Below are 23,529 nucleotides of genomic sequence, written 5' to 3' on the forward strand. Positions count from 1 at the left end.
ACTCAGGTGGTCCCAAGTTTCACAGGGGACTCTGAGGAAACGGAACTCATGCAGAGGAAGTGACCAGGAGGGAGGAGCATCGTGTACGAAGCAGTGTTGACGACACCAGGATGTTTGGTCCAGGGAAGGCCAGGAGAGAAGTGTGGTGCCATGAATGAATAGCTTGAGGCCCGTTGTGGGAGGAGGGGTGACAACTGGGCTGATTGTGGAACACGCAGCACACAGCATGCTGTATTAGGCACAGGACCCCCTCCTAGCAAAGACAACTACTTAACAGCTGCAACCGGCTGCCTGTTGAGGCAGGAAGTGCCTCAAGCCCAGTCTGGCCCACCTGTCAGTGATGTCATGGCAGAAATTCCCATGGGGATGGGGGTCTACACCAGGTCCCAGTGATGAGCTCCTCTGTGTTGCCTGCGTGGCACCCCCACTTCCTTTGGTGATGCACCAGTGTCCCAGCCTTCCTGCATGATTCTGCTGGGGCTCCCCTTTGGCCTGCTAGGCCCGTGTGACATAAGTCAGGCCAGTTGGTGTTTGGCACCTCTTGAGCACAGTGACTGGCTGCCAGCTCGTAGGATACTAGCCTGGACCTGCTGGGAGGGCTGTGTGGAGACAGCCTACTTGGGGGGGAGCCTGCAGGTGGAAAGCAGAGCCATGGAGAGTGGAGACCCAGGGATGGGGATGTAGTGTGGCTCCTTGGCCCTGGCAGGCCTGAAACCAGTGCCCCCCAAACCTTTCTGTTACCTAAGACAATGCATCACCTTTAACTTAAGCCAGTTGGAGCTGAGTTTCTGTCACTTACAACCAAGAGTCCCAGTATAAATGTCACAGATCCGACCTTCCTGGCCATTCACTTTTTCCCTGATTGGGCACAAGACAGATGATGTTAGCAAGGATTGGAAGTAGAGTGCTTGCTATGCGTGCAAGCAGGGTGGGTAGTGCTGACATGCATTATTTCCCACTGGCTGAGATCCCTGTTACCCCAGTGCACAGATGTGTAAGCCAGGACCCTTTCAGTGGCTCGGAACAGAGAAGCCATCATGCAGGCCATCACGAAGGACCCACCCTGTTGCTGTGCTCTCCGTCTGGCTTCATCCTCAGGCTCTGCACACTGCCCCCCACCTCTCCCAGGAGCCCGGCAGGCACCACCTTACACTGCCAGTTCCTGACCGACTACTGTGCAGGTCACATGGCATAGAACTGGGGGGTGGGGGGCTTCCACTCCACATTCCTAGAAGGGAGGAGAATGGCTCTTGGACAGAGAACAGATGACAGCACCATAGGACCACAGCATCACGTCAGTTGCCCAGCCCACGTGGCTCCTGGAGAGGCCCTCCCCTGCTGGGCACCATGCCTTCCTCTCCTGCTTTATGTCCAGTCTGCCCCCAGAGCAGGTGGGGGCTGCAGTGCCAGTCACCAACCTGGGCCCCACAGGTGAGGCACCTTTGTCTCTGCCTTTTGGCCTAAACTCTCTCCAGGTCTGTGGATTAAAATCCTGTTTCCAGAACACTGGAGTTTGCTGGCCTGTCTGTTCAGTACATTGAAGGCACCACACGACTTCCTGGGCTTGGCATGTGGAGAGTGGCACCCGGAAATACAGGAGTTGCTCCATCACGGCCAAGGAGAGGACAGTGGTAGTGCATTGCATCTTCAGGCCAGGCTGTTGGAACAAAAGCAGGCCCTCTCCGCGGTGAGCGCCCTCAGCATTCCCTGCCTCTCACCTTTGACTTAAGGGAGGATTTGGCTATGGTCATCAGACCTGTGGGGGTAGAGTCCACCTGCCTGGCATGAGAAACTGTGCCCCTATCAGGGTGAGGGAAATACGGCCTTTGCTCATCTGCGGTGTGGTGGGGAGGGGTGACCCAGGCGTGCTGGAGTGAGAGGCAGTGCGTTCCTGTGTGTGACCCCAACAGGCAAACCACTGAACAAAAGCATTAGCTTCTGAGATGGGAGTAAAGAATGTCTTGTCACCATGGTTACCAGGAACCGGTCCCACTTATATATAGTAAGAGTTTTAGCAGACACCAGCCAGGCCATCTGATATTCCAGTTCTGGGGCCAAATGGGGCACTCGGAGTGTCACTCCTTATGCAGGTACATGAACACAGCTATGGGCCAGGTTCTAGGCATGGCACTGGAAACACCCCATGTGCACAAACAAGCCTTTGCTTGTGGCGGGAAGCGGGTGGAGGGGGCGGACAGGGAGGACAGAGCCCTGGGCACCTTCCCTCAGCGCCCTTTGTTATCCAGCACCTGGCTCTTCGTCAGGCGCGCACCAGCGTTCTATGTGGGAGTGCCTGCTGTGCCTTACTGCGGGGGACACCCCAGATACGGAGCTGCGGGGGACGGGAGGTGGGGGGAGAGTGCTGGAGAGGTCATCTCTCCTCTACTCCTCAGGCTCCCACCTGGCAAAGAGGTGCCCAACCAAGAAAGAAGACAAGTGAAGAGCAGGTCTCCTGCTCCTCCCGCCCCCTTCCCCATCCTTCTGGCCCATCAGCACCGCCGCACAGGGCCGGAGAGGGCGGTCCTGGCGGGGGACCTCGCTCTGTCGGGCCTTGTCCAGGGCCGCGTTTTCGGACTCAGGGCACCAGGGCTGGGGAGGGCCAGGCACCACCGGGCCCGGGCGCGGGCAGTGGGCAGCTGGGCGTCCGCAGGTCCCGCGGCCGCCTTCCAGGAGCAAAACAAGAGCACGCGCACCTGCCTGCCCCGCCCACCCTGCAAGCAGGCCAATGGCGAGGCGGGGGCGGGGAGTGCGGGCGGGGCGCAGAGCAGGAGCCCCAGCCAGCCGGGCGCAGCAGCCGACAGGAGCGAGCGCAGCCTCGTGCCCGCCGCCCGTGCCCGCCACCGCCACCACCGCCACCGCCACCGCCCCCGGGGCATGGCCTGTCTGATGGCCGCTTTCTCGGTCGGCACCGCCATGGTGAGTGAGCTCGTCCTGCGCCCCCAGGGCTCGGTGCTGCTTGCCAGGAGAGCAAGAGGCGCACAAAGACCCTCACTCTTGCGCTGACGGCCGCCCCTGGGGTCCCGAGAAGGCGCCCGGCTACCGTCGCCCCCAGCCCTGGCCACTTGGCACCGCGGGACGCTCCTTGCCCCTGCTGAGGACGCGGGGAAAGCAAAGGGGCCAGCAGTGGGCGGGAGGCTCCCGCAGCCCCACAAGTGGACCGATGGCCTTGACCTCGTCCGCCTCGGGGTGAGGGGCTTGGGGCCTGCGTCCCGGAGCTCCCTGGGACGGGCGATTGCCTGAGCTGGAGGGAAGGGGTCCGACCCCTCTGCTGCGCGCGCGGCCGAGGTTCGGGGAGCCGGTGCTTCTCGCGCCACCCTCCTGAGCGCGGGTCACGGTCTGGAGGAACAAAAGAGGGAGCTGCTCCGCGGGAGCCGGAGCCTGCTCTGCCCCTGCGCTCCCGGGGGAGAGCCTCTCCCGGACAGGCTCGGGGGGGCCGCGGAATCCGGCGGACGCAGCCGAGGGGCGAGCCTCCATACCTGCAGGCTGCCTTTCTGCGCCCAGGCGAGAGCCCGGGGAGGGGACAGAGGCGCGCATCTCACGTCTCCCGAGGGTACCAGCTCCACGGGGGGACCACCGGTGCCTGCGAATTCATTGCTAGACACAGTTACGGCGAGTGCTGTTCCCGTGGTGGCAGGAGTCTCCCCTTGGCCCTTTACAGGCGCTCCGTAAACTCAGGGAGAAGCACACAGCAAACTAACCACCGACCCACCCATCCTAGTGCCTTTCATTCATGTGTCTAGCGCACCGACATTGCAGTGGGGTACTTGTGGACCAGATTTCAGGTCATCTAAAGTACAAATAGAAAGTATTCCGTATCCCACCCATCTCGGGCTGCTCCCCCACCCCTTTCTACCCTTATGTATTTACTATCCTGCTAGTTACGTCCCAAAGGCTGTGAGCCCACAGTGCACAGCGTGCACCGGTTTTTCACCCCCACCCCTCCCCTTTATTTCATTTTTAGCATCCTGTGTTTGAAGTCAGCAGGGCTCAGCAGGATTTGACCGACAGTTACCTCTTGCCTTGAGCTCAAGAAAAAAAAAAAAAACACGTAGCCCGGTTTCTGCGCATGCTCTGCCCTAACAACTGCATCCTATGATTCCGAACAGGTTACTGTAGAGCACACCGAGCCTGGCCTGCTCATTATATAATGATTTTGTGTAAACCGATAGATGGGGCCGCAGGCGAGCTAAGGAGGTTGGTACAGGAGGGAGAGCCAGTGGCAGGGGGACTCTCAGACCACTTCCCATCCCTGGGACTTTGCCTTATTACTTAGCTGCCGACATACAAGAGGAGATGAAGAAACGGAAAGGGCAATCCCTTCCTCGTGACATTTGTTCTTATCTGGGGTAACACTTGGCAATTCTTCTTTTTGTGTTTGCTCATCTCTTTGGGATTCCTAAATTACGTTGATAATGGAAAATTAGGGAGATTATTATTATTCGTTGTAGTAGATAAGGAAAGCTTCAAATATATTAGATGCTAACTCTTCAAGTCCCTTTAAAGCTACAAAAGTGGCTTACACATGTGGAAAAATAATGAATCAGAGTGCTTGAAGGTATAAATGTTTTTATGTCAAGATTAAAAAAATATGCGTATTTGAATACAACCCCAGAACTCAAGTGTTTTGTGCTCATGGTGAGATGCTAATGGCGGGCACATTTTTTCAAGGAAAGTTGTTTTGTTTGAAAATCATTCCCTGCCTCCCCACCCCCTCCACTGAAAACCTTGTACATTTCTTTCAATTTAATTCTACCTAAGTTATAAATAAAGAGCCCTTGACATATCCCCAGGATCCTGAGTTTTGCTTTTGCAATCTGCTCTGGGGTCTAGCCAGACGTGAGTCTGGAGCAGGTGCTTTGGAAGCTGGGTGAAGCACCCCAGCTGGGGCACTGGAGGCCCTGAGCTGGGTCGGAAGGAGAGGGCACAGGTTCCCAATCAGATGTTGGTGTTCTGGGCTGTTTGCAGTGATGGTGACAGTGAGGTTGGCATCCCAAGTGACCATGTGGTGGCATCTGCCCTTTGCTTAGTTAAGGCTGTGACGTTGGGCTGTGTTCTCATAGGCAGTAGCCTTGAGGATTCTTGGCCAGTACATTTTCCTCTTATGTGACCAGGGTACCAGGGAGGTATTTGCTGTCCAACTGAGGGGTCCAGTGGTCTAGGTAGGCACCAGTTTGGGCAGCAATGAAACGAAGAGGGAGGTGAGAGATGCATGCCAGTGCCTGGTATCTGCTCGGTGCTCTTCCTCCCTTCCCCACGATGCTCTGGGAGAAAGTTTCTAACTGCATCCCTGTGTAAACAGAGTGAACCAGCCCTACAATGACCAGGGGAGCTTGCTGACAGCTGGAGACGCTTCCCAGCTAAACAGGCATCTCTATGTGCTGGTGTTCAAATAGAAGTGAGCGCCCCATGAACTGCAGGAACAATACAGGTAGGGTCTCCTCAGCATTCAACACTGGAGAATGGGCTTACTATGATTTACCATTTATTATGCAGCACAGATCGTGTGTGCAGGGAGGTCAGAGACAATGCTCCCTTGAATAGGGAAACATGCAATGAAGGGGATCAAGTAGGGAGGGAAGATGTATTTGTTTCGTTTTTAATGAGCTCAGGGGGCTAATGACAAGCTAGCTGTAATCTATATTGCCAGCCGCTCTCATCCGAGGATGTGGTTCCAGAGAGCTGGTCTATTTCAGAATGACAACCACAGCCTCCCATCATACAGGATTTCATGATTTTATTAATTGGGCAAGGTATTGGACATCTATGGAGGAAAGGTGGGTAATGGTATGCACTGCTTTGGTGTCTGTGTATGTGTGAGCATGGTTGTATGTTTTCCTCAGTTTCTTGTGGATGTCCCTATAATAGACAAGGTTAGGATGACCAGGGTCCCTACAACTTGCCTGTAGAAAGGTGAGCAACACTCAAGTGCTGTTAAGGATGCTGGCTGGGAGAATGGGGTACAGATGTGGAAGCCACACAGAGCTGGACCCTGTGTGGCTACTTATCAACCGTGGGTCTTGGACAGGTGAGGCAGTCCCCAGTGCCTTCAGTCCCTCCTCCGAAATGGCAGTACCCCCTGCTTGAATTGTGGAGAGCCTAAGAGGCATAATCTATGCACTCTGGAGTTTAATGGGCTCATTGTAATTGCTGAAGCAATAGTCACTCTTGTTTATAATCACTTACCTAGTATGCAGGAGGTGTTATTACTTAGTACTTTAATAGCAAGTCCTTGACTCTGGCTTCTCTCTCTCTCTGTTTCTCTGTCTCTCTCTCCCCCACCCCTGCTACCAAATCAGTTTAGTCACCCAGCTCTGCCCTACTGGCCTGTCCAGCTGTCTCCATCCCTGCTGCCACTGGCTCATTTAGGCCACCATCACCTTCCCATCTGCATGTTAATGGAGATGGTTCTTAACTGCAGTTCTGATCCAATACTTCACGGCTGCAAATACCTCATTTCCACCCCCCCGCCCCCAAATATCTCTAGATAAAGTTCAAAATGCTTGACAAGGTCTGCAAGCCCTTCACTGTTCGGACCCTCTGTGTCTCTCTAGTTTCCTCTTACTCCAAAGCCCCGTCCACTCCCTGCCCAACCCAAATCGCAGCTGCAGCCCTGAGTTCCTCTTCTCCGCACTGTTCCACTCTTGCTGCAGGGCCTTTGCATATGCTGTTGCCTTGCATGGAGCATCACAAGCCAGCTCCCCTCCCCAACTCCCTTGGCTAATCTTGGATTAGATTTTATTTCTGCAGAAACGCTTTGTGCCAAGTGCCACCACTGGGGTCCGCTCTGCATTGGGTGTCCCTCCTGGGCTTTAGCCAGCTCTTCCTCACAGTACTGTAATCCCCACACACTTGCCTGGGGCCAGATACTGAGCATGAGCTTGCTGAGGCCACTGGCCATGTCTGGGCTTTACTTGGGGCTCACTTTCCAGGGTGAATGAGTGAGGCAGAAAGTAGGCTTAGAGTCTAGAGGGAGAGTTAGACCCTCATCATAGAGGTCTGGCGTCTGCTACAGTCAGTAGGTGCATGGGGGTAATGGCTTTTCATCACTGTATTCTGTGGACTTCATCAAAAAGCAAAGACGCACCTGCCCTGGCCTTCCTTAGGGGGCTAGGTGACACCTGTGGTGGGTGCCAGGGGAGGAGGAGGGCGGCCATGGCAGCCGGAACGCCAGCGGGGAGTGGGTTGTTGCGGATGCCTCACCCCTGACTGCTGAAACAGAGATGGAGGATCCTTGGGGTCAGAGCCAAGCCTACCCGTGGGATGTAGGTTTGGAACCTGATGTTTAGCTTCTCCTTAGGTGGCGAGGTGGTTAAGAACGGACTTTGCTGACCAGCCTGGAGCTAACTGTCCTGCCCACTGCCTGCCTCTCCACTGCCCTCAAAGCCAGGAGCTGGTCCTTGCAGGCTCCTATCAAGTCAAAGTATGTTCTGAACCTGGGATGGCAGCCTGTGCCCGGGAGGGCAGGTTCAGGGACACAGAGAAGTCCTGCGCCTGCTCAGGGACTGGGGCTAGAGCTGTGCATTCTTTTCCGGTTGGCCAAAGCCAAGAGCATGCTGAGCTAGGATGCATCTCCTCTTCTTCCTTCAAGAGGCCCCAGAACAGAAGGCCCCCAGGAGGCATGGATGCAGAGGCGATGTCCTCTTGGGCGCTGGAGAGGCACATTCTCATGCCAAGGCTCTGGGAAGTCCCAGTATGAGGCTAGCACAAACCTTCTCTGACTTTGTGTCTCAAATGCCTGACCCTCCTTAAATCTGCACTTGAAACATTTTACATGATCCGTGCCAGCAGCAAACCAAGCTTAATTTCATGTTTTGTTCTGTACCTGAAGTTTTATCCACAGAATATTATAGTCAATGAATGAGCAAAGTTTGATTTTATTAAGCTTTTCAGAGGTGGGAGATGCCTGGGAGGGCATGTGTGTGTGCATGCACATGCGTGTGACTTTTTCTTAAAGTGGTGCAGCAACATTTCAAATATCACAAGAACCAGAAACCCCTGTGCTCATGTCTCCCCATCCTCCTGTTTGTTCTCTACATATTCAAAACCTCCAAGCCCTCCAAGATTTTGAGCCCCTAGAAATAATCCCGGCTCTTCAACGATACAAGCATGTACCTCAGGAAGGTCATTCTAATGCAAGGAGGGCTTGTTTTGGCCACTCGAGTTGCTGAGGTTTGTAGGAATATCTATGGATGACCCACTCTCTAGTTTTGTTCTGGATTTCTGATTAGAAATGATGATCAAAAAGCCATCAACTCCAAAGAAATACCTAACAACCCTAACACCACAACAGTAAGAGGTTCCTCTTCAGAGCCAGTAACAACAGGGCAGAGTCTCCCAGTCCGAGGGGAGTCCAAAGGGCCGGAATTATCAGAGATGGTATCAACAGGCTCTCCCCATCAGGCAGACTGTCTGCATCAGTACGGAGGAGCATCGCCAGGACCCATGCTTTTGGCACCGTGGAATGTTCTCTCTTGATGCAAGAGACAGCTGGAAAAGCCACGGCCTGGTGTTTGTCCACCCTACAGTTCCTCTGTGTTTTGGAGGTCCTGAAGCGTATCGATTTGGCTGGGGTTGCCAAGCCAAGGATTAGAAAAGGATATTCCTTTCTTTGCATAAATACTTTGGATCTTGGCTCATCTGTCAAGGTTCAGTTGACTCCCAGTGGAAGCTTTTAAAGCCAAGGTAGCTCCAAAATATAGGGGACTGTGGTGATGCAGTGGAAGGCACCTCGCTGTCTTCCTGATGACTCAAATTTTGGGATCACTTCTGCCCCTCACTGGAGTGTAGGGCTTCGAGCAAGTTCCTTGAATTGTCTGTGTCTCAGTTTCCTTGTCTGTATAAAAGAGAGAAGAGTATCAAACTTTCCAACTTTTGGTGCCATTACAGAGAGACAGAGGGGAGAGCTGTGAGTGATTGGGAAAATTTACAGGGAAAATGCAAAGGCTGTTTGTAGTTAAATCATCACTTTGCAGAAATGTTTATGAGGCTATTGAGGAAACACTGAAAGAGCCCATTTTAAATGAACCTTTTCAGTTACATATTCCCTAGGAGCCTCACGCATCTTAACTGGGTTTTTTAAGTGATCGGACTATAAGTAGGTAATTTTTTTTTGGTCGCTGGTGTTTCATTCTTTGAGACAAGTGATTTGTTTCTCGTAGTTTTGTGGCCAGATTTTACGATTCCAAAGTAAGACTGGCAGATCAGGTTAATAGTTTACCATCAACATTTTTTAATGGAAGAAAAAGTGATGGCTAACATGACAGATTCCTCTGGGTAAGCACCCTTCTCCATGATCATTCATGGTGAGAGGTGTCGCCGTGAGCCATCAACAGCCCTGAGCCAGATGGCGAGGCCCCTTTGCTCTGTGCAGCTTGTGACCTCTCCGTGCTTCCTCCCATTTCTCCAGAATGCCAGCAGTTACTCTGCAGCCATGACGGAGCCCAAGTCGGTGTGCGTCTCGGTGGATGAGGAGCTCTCCAGCCACATGGAGGCCACGGAGACGGACTTGCTGAATGGACATCTCAAGAAAGTGGACAACAGCCTCACCGAGGCACAGCGCTTTTCCTCCCTCCCGCGGAGGGCGGCTGTGAACATAGAGTTCAAGGACCTTTCCTACTCTGTTCCCGAAGGCCCCTGGTGGAGGAAGAAAGGTAGGAGGGGCGGTCGTGTGAGTTCAGTCGGGGAGGAGCCATTAGGGTGTCTGGGAGCTGGGAGGTGAGAGTCTCATTCCGCTTGGTCACAGCGAGGCCAAGTTATTTAATCTGCTCAGGCCTGATTTTTTCCCACCTAGAATATTTTCTCAGCTAGCTGGGCTAGATGACTCAGGAGTCATGGTGGCTCTTAAATTCTGATATGATTCGACTTTCCCAGAGGTGGACCGGCGTCCCCGTGTGCCAGCCTCTAGTGTGCACTCAGGGGGTCCTCTCTACTGGATGCTGTTTGGTTCAGTTTTTCAAGATGGGAGTATTTTTTAATGTTTCAGAGCAAAATGGAAGACAGGTGCTCCGTCCCAAGTTCAAACTGTTAAAAAGTAGCTGGTGCTAGTGACCTAGCATGACCTCTCTGGAAGCCAATCATTTATGTTGAAAGGACTCTATCACTGGTGGGCTATCCGTGGGGTACAATATATCTGGGCTATTATATTTTGCTGTCAGATAAGCCTTAGAAATAAAAGGCGAGGAGCCAGAGAGGCTGGGACTCGGAAGATCTCGGAGAGACCCACGGTATACCATGTTGCCGCCAGCTTGTTGCATGTCAATGGGAGTTGAGGACTGATAGTCTGAGCCTTCCTAGCAGCTTGGATGTTCCCCTGCAGCCCTTGATGTTCAGAGGGTAGAGTTAGTGCCTCCCTGGGTTGGTATTTCTTTCTCCAGCCTCACCTGTTTATTCCCATGGGACGCACCCCTCATCTCCCTTTGCTCCACCCACCTGTCATCTGTCTTCCCAGTGGGTGGGGTCCCAGTGGGACATGTTAGACATCACCACGAAACCACCATCCTCAGTTCCAAATGCGTCGTTTACAACAACTTGAAATCTGTGGGGAATCTGGAACAATGAGAGTGACTCAGGGACCACTGGGAGATTGTAAATTTTTAGGGTTCTCAACTTAAATCTAGAGTCAACTTTTCTTTTTGAAGATGACCCAGCAAGACTCACATTTTTACTTTTCATTTTTCTTTCTCTTTTGTCCCCATTACCTTCATTTTCTTTTCCTACTCTCATAAAATGAAGTCTCTGGGACTGTGTTCTGGGTGCCCTGAACATCCTCCTCATAACCACAATTTTAGGACCTTGATTGGCCCCTGGGACCTGGGAGCCGAGTCAGTTGTTGGGTCGCTTTATTTGCACAAGCAGGACCAGATCCTGAGCCTTATCAGTGGCTGACTGTGCAGCAGTGCCACCTGATCCTTACATTTTTCAGAGTACGCCAGTCTGTTTTGTTAAGAAAAATTCCATGGCGGGTTCAGGGTTGGCCCGTTTGTTTGAGCCTATTGAGATTTCAACACAGGGTTACAGCCTTTTGCTTCTCAACTTGAAAAAAGATTTTACCAGAAATGCAGGGTGACCAGGAGGCCTTGTTACATTTGGCTTGATTTATCTATATAGACACATTGTGGCAAATCTATGAGCGACATAGTTAGATTTCTGTCCACTGGCTACATGTGGCCTTAGAAATGTCATGAGGGTTGAATGTGCTTGGGTGGAAATCCTATAAAGAGAAGATGGCTTGCAAGGCAGAAAGGCAAACCTTTGAAAACTGGCAGACTTTTGGTTGGAAATCCAACGCGGGTGCCCAACTAGGTTTGCAAGCAAAGAGTATCATTTCTTCGCCAAGTATGTGGCTTCCCAGCCCCATATTCCCAAAGTGTTAGAACTGGTCACGTAATTTTCAAGGGCAGCCAACAGTGATGCCTCATAATTAGCGAGGGAGTGGCCACCGTCATCCACTCCCACGGGCCACCTTGGGAGCCCCTCCCAGGTGGCGACCAAGATAGACGTTTGCCCTGGAGTAACCTGTGCTGGGCGGGCGGGAAGGGAGGGGTAGGAAGTGGGCCCTGCGGGACCTGCCTGTGAGTCAGAGATGGTTAGGGCCGAGGGGAAGACGGCAGGATGGGTCTGGTGCGTCCCAGCCGCCAATTTCTCAACCAGCTGGGCCTGATTTCTGTGTCTGGCTTCCTCCCTGTTCTGCCCCTCCTTGGAGCAACCCCTGTGTCTGCTCTCTTTGCTCGCCTCTGCCCCCTATGCCCTGTCATTTCCTTTGCTCTTGGTACCCTGCCATCCAGAATTTCCATGGCTCTCTACTCCAGCATAAATGGAGAGCGGGAAATTCTTGTCCCCCTTATCACTGAATAGAAGGGAAGCTGAGGGCCTTGCCATGCGCCTGTGCTAGTGGGGCAGGCGAGCTCTGCCCCTAGTCCGACTTGGTGCCCAGGCCTCACCAGCTGCAGGGCCTCAGGGCGCCAGGGTCCCTGTAGCCACAGGCAAGCAGTACTCCTTCTCAAGCTCAGTGCCTGCAGGGCCTGCCCTGGCTTCATGGATTGGGTGCTCATGTGGCTGGAAGCTGCAGCAGGGGAAACCTTGAGTTTTTGGTTGAGGGAAGTCAGCTACCTACACTGTCTTGAGCTTACTGTGCCCCCATCACCAGCAGGCTCTGGAGTGCTCATTCAGTCATCTCTGACCTTGGGAAGCATGTTTCCCCAACTGAGAGCCACCCCAGGATGGGCAGTCAGAGCGCTGAATCTGGACCCAGGCGTCAGGGCTGCCCAGGGAGGCCGCTGACATGTGAATCCTCTTATACCTTTCCTGTGCAGCTTGCTACCCTCCTCCTTGGCTTCTGAGCTCTCTGTCTGGGGGTCCGTCTCCTTTGCCCTCCATGTCACTTCTCCCCTTTTCCTCCCATATTGCTGGCGATCACCTCTACCCCCTCAGTGATGTCAAATCCCAACCCTCTGCATTCCCCTTTTCTCACTGTGGCAATCTGATACTTGACCTTACCTCTGTGGGACACTGGGTGTGACTGACCTTTGAGGCAGGCTCTCTTTCCGTTACTTCTCTCACCATATTGGTTTTGCTGTCTGTATCAAACTGATTGTTTTAAATTTTTTACTGTCCAACTTTTCATGTTGAGCTCATTGCAGCCACCACACATGGACCCCAGGGCATGTGGAGGGGAGCCAGGTTTGGAGACAAGTGCCTGGAGGTGTGGTGGAGCATACAGGAGCCTGAGAACAGGCGGGGGTCACTCAAGGTCAGAGCCAGTGCTGGGACCCGGCTGGCTGACTCCGAGCCCACGTTTCTTGCTGTCCAGATACACTGGACCACTCCGGTACATTCCCCGGAAGCCTTTGGCTCATGTGATTTCTCTCAGAATGTGGAGCTAAGATACAACCTCGACACAGAATGCTGTAGCACAGCTTGACATTGTGATTCAAACTATATTACAAACTCCTACAGAATTATTCTAAAGAAAACAGAGAGAGAAAGAGAGCTTCATAATCCTTAGAGGAAAGGTGACTGGCAGTGCTTTTCAGAAGGGGATGTCAGGCACCGATTCTTTAGAATCCTTGAGCTTGACGATTGCCAAGCACTGAACATGGCGTTTAAGAAAACGTCTTGTATTTTCAATTGTAGTTACATGTTTGCCAGATGATTAATGATGTCTTTGGAGGAAAAAGTAGATCATATAATGGATTCCTAGTAGAGAACATAATTGTGAAAGGAAGTATTCTCAGGAGAGAAAAGTACACCCCAAGGATCATTTCACCGGCTTCTGACACAGTAATTACTTTCCCTCGTGGAATTCACTCGCGTAGCTTAAGTTGACGAGACAAAATGATCTGGAACAATATGGACTCTGGTGCCGTCACAGCAACCCTGTGTCAGGGGATGAGCTGGGACATCCGGCTCAGTTGTTGTCACCCTCCTCAGTGTGGCCTATGATGCTTCCCAGCGGGCAGACGCTAGGTCAGTCCCATGTGGGACCCCTTGTGAAGAGGAGAATTCACATCACAAAGTCCTCAGGTGAGGGCGTAGGTAGGGTGAGGCGATCTTACAGTTGGCAGCTGCCTCACGCAGGGGTGTCCTCTCCTTTAGGATGTGACTGGTCACAGTGCACAAGGGCAGTGCATCGGGAACGCTGCGTCCCCAGGAGGCTGGAGCGGTTTCCCTTTGCAAACTTGGCTCGGGGGCCAGTTCTGCCCTCCCTTCCTGTGGAACACATGAGGTTCAGAGACATTTCCTAGGTCCCAGGAGCACAGGAGATGTGGGCTGAAACAGGTGTGTGGGATTTGAGGCCAAGACCAACCAAGGAATGTAGTGAGCACCTGGCCCTGTGGCCGAGACCGCCGCTGGGCCATCACGGTGTGGACATGCCCCCCAGCCCCATCCTGTGAAGCCACTGAGGACTGCCTTGACTGTTAAAGGGCATAGTTTCCTTTAAAAGTGGCTTGCTTGAACTTCAGTCACCTTGCCACTCGTGAGAATGTATAAGAATTTCCTAGTCCCTTGGAGAGGCTCTACCTGTCCTGTCCCCTCACCAAGGAGGTGGAACTGATGTGTATGGCATGATTCTTAGAAATTAAATACACCTCCCAAGATTGCCTTATGATGAAATTCAGGCTAAAAACAAAAGTCATCATATCTGGGACTTTGAGAGTTTTCTTTACTATTCCTCAGCCAGGACATTGTCCCAACATGGTAAAAACTCTGATGGGATGGAATAGCATCTCCTACTTTGAAATCTGACCCTCCAGCCTCATCCTTGCCAAATGCCAGGAAGTGTTAAACATTCTGGGCAGCCCCATGTCAAATTACCTATATTAGTTTGCTTCTAAGCTATAAAAATGCCTTTGAGCACTCTTCTCAAATTAAAGTTTGCTTTCTCTTAATTTCATAGCTCTTTCACAAGGCCTGTAATGACAGGCTGGCTAAAATGATGGAATGTGCCACTAATAAATCCCTTTCAGGAGTTCAGTTCCATTAGGGAAAGACTGGATTCCAATCAAGTGCTGGGTGACTTGATCCAACCGACCGGAACAGGGATGGGGAGGGAAGGCCAGTTGGAGGAGGACTGGGCAAGTCCCAAGGCAGTGTAGGTCTTCAGAGGAGCGGCAGCTCAGGGTCAGAGGGCGCTGATGTTCCCCTAGCATGAATGAATTACTTGTGTGCTTCCTGAGAGCCACCATGCCTAAGGTGGGCTTTATTTTGGGTGCAGAGATAAACTGCTTTGACTGCCTTTGTCTCTTTTGGGGCTGCAGCTAGTCTTTTAGTGAAGTGCAGTGAACCTAAATCCTGCTTTCAGGGGCTCCCTGCATGAGGCAGGGGTGCTGACAGAGGGAGCCGAATGGCCCCATGTTGCCTTGGTGAACCCAGTTAACTGAAGAGCTCCTCTCTTCCCCTCTGGGGCCAGTTCTTAGCATCTTAGCCTTTGCTGGCTCCCTGGGGCATCAGGCAGGCCACCCAGGGAGGCCCCTTTGGGGCTGAGGTCTTCCAGAACAGCTCTGATCCCCTGCCATAGAGGCTCTGAAAGAGGCTTTGAAAACATGAAAACATGTTGAGGATGGCCTAGCTCTCATGCAGGCTCATGACTGACCCATGTTTGAAACCAGAAGGGTTTGCTCATTTACCAGGAGAGATTTACTGTCCCAGGGGTCTAGATGACCTCCTCCTCCACTAGCACACCCCCTCCTGTGAGCGCACTCCACAGAGGCCAGACCAGCATCAGCTGGGACCTTGAATCAGAGGGGCATGAGTCAAAAGGGTGGCACCGTCAGGCTCACAGCCCCACAGACGTGGCGTAGGTGGCCCTGCCATCATGGGCCTCAGGTCTCCCTTGTCCTTCACCTTGCTGCCTGGGCACCTGTCACCTTCCAAAGGCGGGTTCTTGATTTGAGCATCTGGCCTCCTCAGTGTGACTTTGCAGAACTGTGCTCTGCTCAGTGGGGGGTTGGTATCGCTGTTTCACTTTCTGAGGATGTTCTTGCCACACTCATTTTCACCTGCCTTCCTTTAACACCTCAAATATGCTTGTATCTTGAAAATGTCACATTGTTGAACTGAAGTCCTCTCTCACAGACCAGAACCTGATCTGCCACGGCCAAGAAATAACCCAAGCTGCCACTTTGCTGAACATGAACCCTTTCTTTTGTTTATAAATTGGCAGAAAAAAATGTTTAGTAACCATACACCTGCTCTTTTTGAGTTCAGTTCTAGAATCAACAGATTTACTTATTTAAGGAACAAAGGCAACTCCATGGGTCAGATTAAATATATTTAGAAAGACTGACCTATACAAACTGGGGGTTTATAGAATGGAGGTGCATTCCTTATCAAACCCACAAGGTTCAAATCTGGTGAGGCTCCAAAACCTTCATAGGAAAGTGTATCTTCAAATAAAGTATATCCAGTATCGACTGGTTTTGTCCATAATATAGGAAAGGGCATCAAGAGGAGGGTTCAGAGTCAAGGATGGAGGCTAATGAACTGCAGGGACCAGTCCGACCTGCAGCCATGAGCTTCATGTCTCACTGTCAGCTGTTGTTAGTCACCTTTGTGATCTGTGGCCTAAATGGAACTTGGTGTTAAAATGAAGACATGTCAGAGTGACTCCAATGCTGTGATTATGTCTGAGGCCTATATTTAGAGTCCGAATCTTGGAGCCCAAAGGGACCTCACAGCTGCCCTAGTCTGACCTCCCACCCACAGAACAAGCCGTCTTGCTCCATCCCCAACAATGGAGGCCAGCCTGTCTGAGCCCTTCCAGCACCCAGGGACTGACCCCATCCTGGGTGACCAGGTCTGTGCTTGCACAAGCTCATTCTTAGAAAAGGCTCCATCTGTTGAGCTGAAATCTGAATTGGAGTTCATGTGTTAGTCCAAGTTCTGCTTTTAGAAGCTCGGCAGAACGTGTAATCTTGGTTTTGAAATAAGCTCAGAGGTTGGGAGGAAAAAAGCCTAACCAAATACTAATGAATAACTGAGTGCAGCAAGACCCAGGGCTGTGTGCAGAGGAGGAGGAAATGAGGAGCATGTGGTCCTCGGAGGAAGCGAGGCCACAGTCCCGCTTTGGGAGTGGGCACCACAGTAACGTCCAAGGGCAGGTCCATGAGCAGGAGACCCTGCCGAGTGTTTCCGCTCTGGGTTTGTAAACTGATAAGGTTGGAGCTCAACACTTCTGCAGAACATGAGTCACTCTTTCTGTTACTTTGACTTTTGTCTGGTACACTTGTACAAAAACAGTGCCTCACTTCGGTGTCTAAGTGCCTCCTTGAAAGTGGACTTTTTAGCACGAATTTCATGGGATTTCTCAGGTGTTATTTCTGCCCTCCCATCTTTTCAGAAGTTTACATTTTTTAATTAGAGGTAACTGTTTCCTAAGCAAATGCTGTTTGCTTTGGCACGTTTCATCCTTAAGTCTTCACTGGAAAGCCATGGGTGCATCTTGCCGAGGAGGCAAGGAGGCTTGAGGCAGGCAGGCCCAGTGGTCAGGCTCAAACTTGAAGTCTGAACTACCTGTCTCTTGAAAGCTCCTCTGAACCACCTCCCTTTGTCATTTCTCAGGTCCACGTAAAATGACTGGTATTTTCTTTGCCCATGACATACACAGTCCCTGACCCTGGTGGCACAAAATGCCTCCCCACCTCCCTGGGGAGGGGTTTCCCAGGTTTCCTTCATGGGACGGGCTGGGGGGCAGTTTGGGCTTCTGTCCTGTGTGGGAAACGCGTACACCTGGCTGGGACTGTGCTGGGCACCTCTGCTTGCCCGCGCCCTCCAGGATGGGGTTATCAGGCCACCTGTCCTCCACCCAGGCGTTCCTTCCAAGGGTTTGGAGACTTGCTTGTCTCCAAGGAGCGCAGATATTGTGTCCGACTTTACCTGCGCTCTCGGGAAGATGAGGCTCTGGGGGACCAGAGGCGGCCCTTCCGCGGGCTTTAACAGTGGAGTAAACCCATCCATTTCCCTGGCAGTGCCCCGTGCCTGGGCAGCCCTGGGATGGCGCGTGCGCTGTCCCCGCCAAGCAGCCGGCGCACACCTGCCCTCACATGTAAGACTGAGCTACGGGTCTGGCGGGGGCTGCCTGGAGCTCTTTAGTGCTACTCCTGAGGCCTAAATTCTGAACGGCTGTAGGGGAAGAGCACCGCCAGGCCGCGTCGCGTGCGGGTACAGAAGAGGCAGTGAGGGCGGGGCAGGTGCGCCATGCTGCGCGTGCGCAGTGGCCGCCCGAGTGCCGCGGCCGAGGCCGCCGGCCGCGCCGGGGTAACTCCCGGTCAATGCTCGCGGGTAACCTCGGCGGCGCGGCGCGATTCTCTGTGCGCGGGCGCTGTTGCTACGCGGGAGCGAGGACGCTGGGCTCCAGGTCGGGATGCTACGGCCTCCGGGGCCGGGTCTCGGCCTCCCCGAGATGGGCTTGGGCACGGCGGCCCCCTGGGCGTGCAAGCCCCGAGGGACACCTGGGCCCTTAGAAGGTGCCGGAACCTTCAGCAGCCACTTTACTCCTAAAGACGTCACTAAAATGGATGAGATGAATGGAGATTTTTTTTTTTGCCCAGTGATTATTATTTTGATGTCTATTTAAGCATAATTGGGAGACTCCCCTGGAGTGGCACTAGCACACAGATATTTACAAAGGCCGTCGATAGGAAATGGCTGTGTCCTGTGCAGTGTTTGCGTCCTGGTAGCTTTCATCAGAATGGGGAAGCGTCCTGAATTTTTCAGACTTGTATTTAAAGCGGAAGGGGGGCATTAGGTTGGGTCACACACGTTTTCTAAGAGACAACCTATTTCTGAATCCCCATAAAGCATTCTTGGCCCTGTTTTAGGTTCGCCTGCTGGGTGAAGTGATGAGGCAAGGCCTCCTGGGCTTGGCCAAGCAGGCTGGGTGAGAAGCAACCAGCTGCGGAGCCTCCTCTGTGGTCATTTAAACGTGACTGTGGTGTTTCTGGAATCCTGGAATTCCCCTGACAAATCTGAAGCAGCAGCCCCAGCCAACCGGCTGGAATCCAGAGGCTTGTGCTGCCAGGCTGCTGTGTCCTCGCCCCCTGTGCAGTCACTCACACCCTGGGCGCGTTAGGGAGGCAGGACAGACAGGAGCTGGACTGTCACGTGTGTTTGCTGGAGCATCTAGTACACTTGTTTTTGTGAACTTACAAATGTGATAATAAACAAAATTTCTGCCAGCTGGGCTCCAGTGGAACACTGCAAAGGCTTGGGACCACCTGGGGTGGAATCGCAGATGCCGTGCTCTGCCTCCCGCCCTGGGACCAGGGCCTTGTTAAGACACCCGCCAGTCCGGTTCCTCTGGGCTTAACTTTGGTGTGTTAGGAGATGTTAACCACCATCATTCATATGCCTTGCTTCACCTTTTGGTTCTTGACTGAGGCAAGGATACCAAGAGCTAATGATTTTTTGCCCCTCAGGTTTTACTTAGTTTCTTACTGGATTTTGTGATTCTAGAGTTGACATTTTTCTAAGCCTATGTAGAGAATATACTCAAGTCTCTGAGACTCACTGAGCTGAAGGTAGAATATAGAAAGTCAGAGATGGTGATGTGGAGCTTTTATACCATAAATTCCCTCTTTGGTGTTCCTGAGGCTTTGCTGGTGAGGCAGGGGAAAACCTTTGCAAAAAGAAGGAAGCCCACATTTATGAAAATTGAGATGTTCCATTGCTGTAAACAGTAACAGTGCACATTGCTAACATAGAACATACTATATACAAAAGTCTGGTTATATATACAAGATAAGTTGGGGAGCCTGTACTTACAGTTTCATATTTTATCACAGTCCCCAGTAAGGCTTGCAAAGGAAGCTTGTGGGTTTCCTGTTTCTAAAGACCTGCATACTGACTTGTTCAGAAAATGGTTATAAACTAAGTGATATGAGCAGGGAGGTTAACCATGTGTGTCTAGTCCTGCTCCTCCTAATTTCTCACAAAGGTACAGTGTGCCCTGGGCCAACCCATGCAACTTTTCCTTCTCTGATTTCTGTCTGGCTTAGAGAAGAGGAGGAGGAGCATCTTGTCACTTTCTCTCTTTTCCTGGGAGCACTCTGTGCCTCTTGATTTCAGAACTGGACATAACTCTGTCATATAAACCCCCAAGTACTTATCCTTGCTGAAGGGGCTCTCCCTGGGCCCTTCCTGTCTGTCTCCCAGCCTCTGTCTGCAGCCACTGCACATGGGCTAGCCAGGCAGGACTGCCTGCTGAGAAAGGAGTCCATCTGCTCAGTATTTGTGGGGTCTTTGCATGGGCCACCCCTCTGCCAGGAACCTGCCCCACCTCCCCAGGCTGGGGAAGCCTCTGTCCTTCATCCTTACCTCTGTGGCAAGGGTACTTTTGTACCCCTCTGCTCCACCATCACGGCCCTTGGTACATGATTTGTGCTTTTCCTTTTCTAGCTTCCAAATAGGGACTGTGTCAGCAACACCTTATCCCTGTGGCCCAGCCCAGGGCCTGGCTGAGCACCAGGCTCGCTGGATGTCTGCCAAATGAAATAACAAAAGCCTGGGTCATAGTAGAAGAGCACAGGCCTCTACCCCAGGAGTGGAGGGGAAAGCAGAGCCAGGGAAGATGGAGCGTTTTGATAGTCCCTTGCTGTCTGGAGCCCATGAGCCATCTCCGACTAAGCCTCTCGGAGGTGGTTTCTGTGTGCTGTTTCTTGGGGGCAACCGCTGACCTCACCTACGGCTTCATGGCAGAGTGGGTGGGCGGGCAGGGTGTTGGGTGACGGTAAGAGTCTGGATTCTGGGTCAGGCAGTCTGCTCTTGAGTCCTGGCCCCTCCTCTTGTCAACCATGTGGCCTTGGGCCTCAGTTTCCACATCTGCAGAGTGGGGCTGAGGAGAGTGCCCATCTCAGAGGGTCGGCATGGCGTGTGGCTGGACTCACTTACATTGGAGCTGGCACACGGAGGGCTTAGTGCATTTCAGTGGTGTAGGTCAAAGTCTGCTGAAGGACTGGTTTTGTGTTCTCAGCTTCATTAGGGATTCTACTTATGAATAATAATAATAACAATGTAATACCAGCGGGGTACTCATTAGCTCAAGCATGGTAACTTACTCCATATTCTCAGCAACCCCATGGGAAGGTTTTCTTACCTTCCTCATGTGGCTTGGAGCAGCGAGCTCTCTTGCCCGGCAGCAGGGCGCCCTCTTTTACACAGAACAAGCCATCTCTCTTGCTCTTCTTTCTTCCTGAGAAAGACAGTTGACAGCTTGCTCAAGTTGTTCTTTGTGAGAATCGCTATCCTGCAGCTTGTAAGGCATCCCAGGTTTTCTGCTCATGGCTATTTTTAGGACTAGATCAACCCCAACATTTCAAACATGGGAATAAATACTTCTTATTTAAGGCTTGTGTGCTTCCAGGATGACATAGGTAGAGGTTTTATTATTTCTGGGAGGTCTTTCAAGAACTTTTCAATTGCCTGCTGATGAGTGTTGCATTGTTGAGACTATTTACATTGAAGGGTCTACATTTATAGTTACTGGATGGAAATTTCCACCGTTGGAACAAAGCTTCCAGCAACATTACCCTCCAGAATTTGGCTCAGGAGTGAGATTTGCATAGGTTATCTTAGGAGGATGTGAGATCTTATCAGGCGTCCTGCATTTCAGCCTTGTGGCTTGATGTTCATGACTGACGATTAAAGGTGTCCTGGCCACAGCACCATGACAGCTGTGGCAGGCGTTGGTGGTGAGCCACGGACTCAGCGTGGTAACAGTGTTCCCAGCATGTGACTGCTGTTCTTGGATTTGTGGATGTTCAGTGTGAAATCCGGTCTGGTTGTAGGTCTGTAGAAAATGCATTTTCTGTCCTCTGCAGTAATTCCAAGTTAGTGTGCAACAAGGTTAAGATGAATTGAATTGTATGTTGGGCTTAGTGAAATTTTTCTTTCTATTTGTTTTAATAAAATGATTCCAGGACTAGCACTTTTAGCAGTATGCACTCAGGGGAGGAGGGGTGGAGCAGGAATGTGGGCTCAGGAAGGGGAGTCTGAGTGCAAACCCTGGCTTGACCACTTACTAGCTGGGCAGCTGGGTGAGTTGCTTAAACTACCTGTAAAAAGGTCATGATAATAATAACAACGCCTGTTTATTGGATCAAATAACTTGACCCATAGGAAGCACTGTGCCCAGCATGTAGCATTTAATAAGCAGTAGTTACAGTCCTTACGATTGACATTATATGTGATCTAATAAAATACCCAGAATAGCCTAAAATCAATAAGGTGGATAAAGGCCTTTGGTTATCATTCTAAAAGTAAGTTTGGGGTAAAGTCCTCAGCTTCACAGGCAGAAGGAAAGGAGCTAGTATTCAGTTGTGGTTAATGTTGACTTAATGTCATGGGATTCCCAGGTGCCGGCATTGTCCTGAATGCCTCACACCTGCCCACTCACGTGCCCCTCCAGGGCCTGAGAGAGAGGGGAGGGGAGAAGTGGGCCAGGGTCACAGAGCTGTAGTCTTGTCCTTGAGGGGAGGCTGATCCCTGTGTACCCATCCTGAGCCACGAGGCACCCCAGCAAACGGAGGAAATCGCACTGCCACAGCCTAAGCAGTGAGTTCAGAGTCCCTGCCAGGGCCACTCAGACCCTGGGATCAAGTCCAGCCTGAGCGGCCCCATGGTCCTCCTCTTTGCTCTTCATCATGTGGAACAGATCCAGTGACCACCCAGGTCCACAGCTATTTTTAGTGCACACACACACACACACACACACACACACACACACACACACACACACACACACATTTACTCTTTCACACTTGTGCCCAAAAGCATTGTTTTCAGCGGGAACGAGGCAGCGTCTAGGGAGAAACGCCAAGGCTGGTGGCCTGCAGCCTGCTGTCATGACCTGGCCCAGATCAAGCCCACCGCCTGTCTTCGGGGAGAGAGCACAGCTGTGACAGGTGCCACCCTGCCAGTTCGCACGCTGAGGGTGTGCCGGTCAGTGCTGTCCAGGTGACCGAGGGTGGAGGGGGCAGTTGGGGCCGAGTCCCGCTGCCCTGCCCCACAGTCAGCAGAGGACCAGGCACACTCGCCCAAGGTGAGCAGGTGCCTGGGGGCCCAGGGAGTCAGCATGCTGGTCTGCGGGAGTATCACAGTTCTGCGGTCAGCAGGCTCCTGTGAGGGCTTTGCCCACCTTCAGAGGTGGCTGCCTCTCCGGACGCTGAGTGAGACGCCCAGGCTGGGCACCAGGTTTCATGGGAACCAGCGCAGAGCGGACATTCTTTCTCCATGACGTGACCCGGCTCGCCGTAGACTGAAAGGGGAGAACGCACTAGAGCCGCGTTTCTGGGGATGGGGATGAAATCCTCAGGGCTCTAATAGGTGTGTCCTGTTCTTAAAAATACCACTGTGTTAAGAATGCCCCATGGTGCTTGATTACTTGAGTTACAAACATGCCTGTTACTCAGATTTCTGGAAGTGTGGGGCCCGCGTTCAGGCAGACTGCAGAGCATTTTCTTTTAAGCAAAATTAGCAAACCATGTGCCTTTCTTACTCCTGGGGTTTGAGTTTCTGGTTTCGGGAACATGAATTTTGTTTTAACTGCCCTGTGACCAGCAGTTCAGAGCACAGACCCCTGCCACCCGGAGTCGGCTGTTACATTCAAGGGCAGAGGTGATGCTCAGAGGTGAATGAGGTGGGCTCGCCTTGGGAAGCACTGGCCTTCTGGGGCTCCTTTGCTACTTCCTCCTGGAGCTGATGGAGGGAGCAGTGGCCCACGTGCTCTCTGTTCATGGCTCCAGACGCTGAAGTGACATGAGGCTGCTGGAGCGAGCCGCAGTCCCAAACCTCAGTGAGCACCGGCACGGCCCTGCAGCCTCGCCTCGCAACAAAGTGAGCACAGGTGGCCGGCCGCATGCAGAGTTCTCATCCAGCGGGTGGGGCAGCGGCAGTCAGCATGTCCTCTAAGTGCAGGTGGTGCTGACCTGGGGATCCCACTTTGAGAGCCACCGAATTGGAACAAAGTGGAGCCCAGAGCCCTTTGAGAACCACACCTGGCCCTTCACAAGCTGGAGCAGGAGATGGCCTCGCACT

The 23,529-nt window shown here is 52.3% G+C and overlaps 1 protein-coding gene across 2 annotated transcripts in view; it reads left to right on the forward strand.

The window, feature by feature from the left end:
* Window positions 1–2,794: 2,794 nt before the first annotated feature.
* ABCG1 (ATP binding cassette subfamily G member 1) overlaps window positions 2,795–23,529 on the forward strand; it is a 79,291-nt gene continuing 58,556 nt past the window's right edge. For both annotated transcript variants that reach the window (XM_036876841.2, XM_036876842.2), the window contains exons 1-2: window positions 2,795–2,916; window positions 9,407–9,650. In XM_036876841.2, the coding sequence (XP_036732736.1) occupies window positions 2,875–2,916; window positions 9,407–9,650 (286 nt within the window). In that variant the 5' untranslated portion in view covers window positions 2,795–2,874. The remainder of the gene's footprint in view (window positions 2,917–9,406; window positions 9,651–23,529) is intronic.

The sequence above is a fragment of the Manis pentadactyla genome, chromosome 1 (assembly GCF_030020395.1).
Source record: "Manis pentadactyla isolate mManPen7 chromosome 1, mManPen7.hap1, whole genome shotgun sequence".
Taxonomy (NCBI): domain Eukaryota; kingdom Metazoa; phylum Chordata; class Mammalia; order Pholidota; family Manidae; genus Manis; species Manis pentadactyla.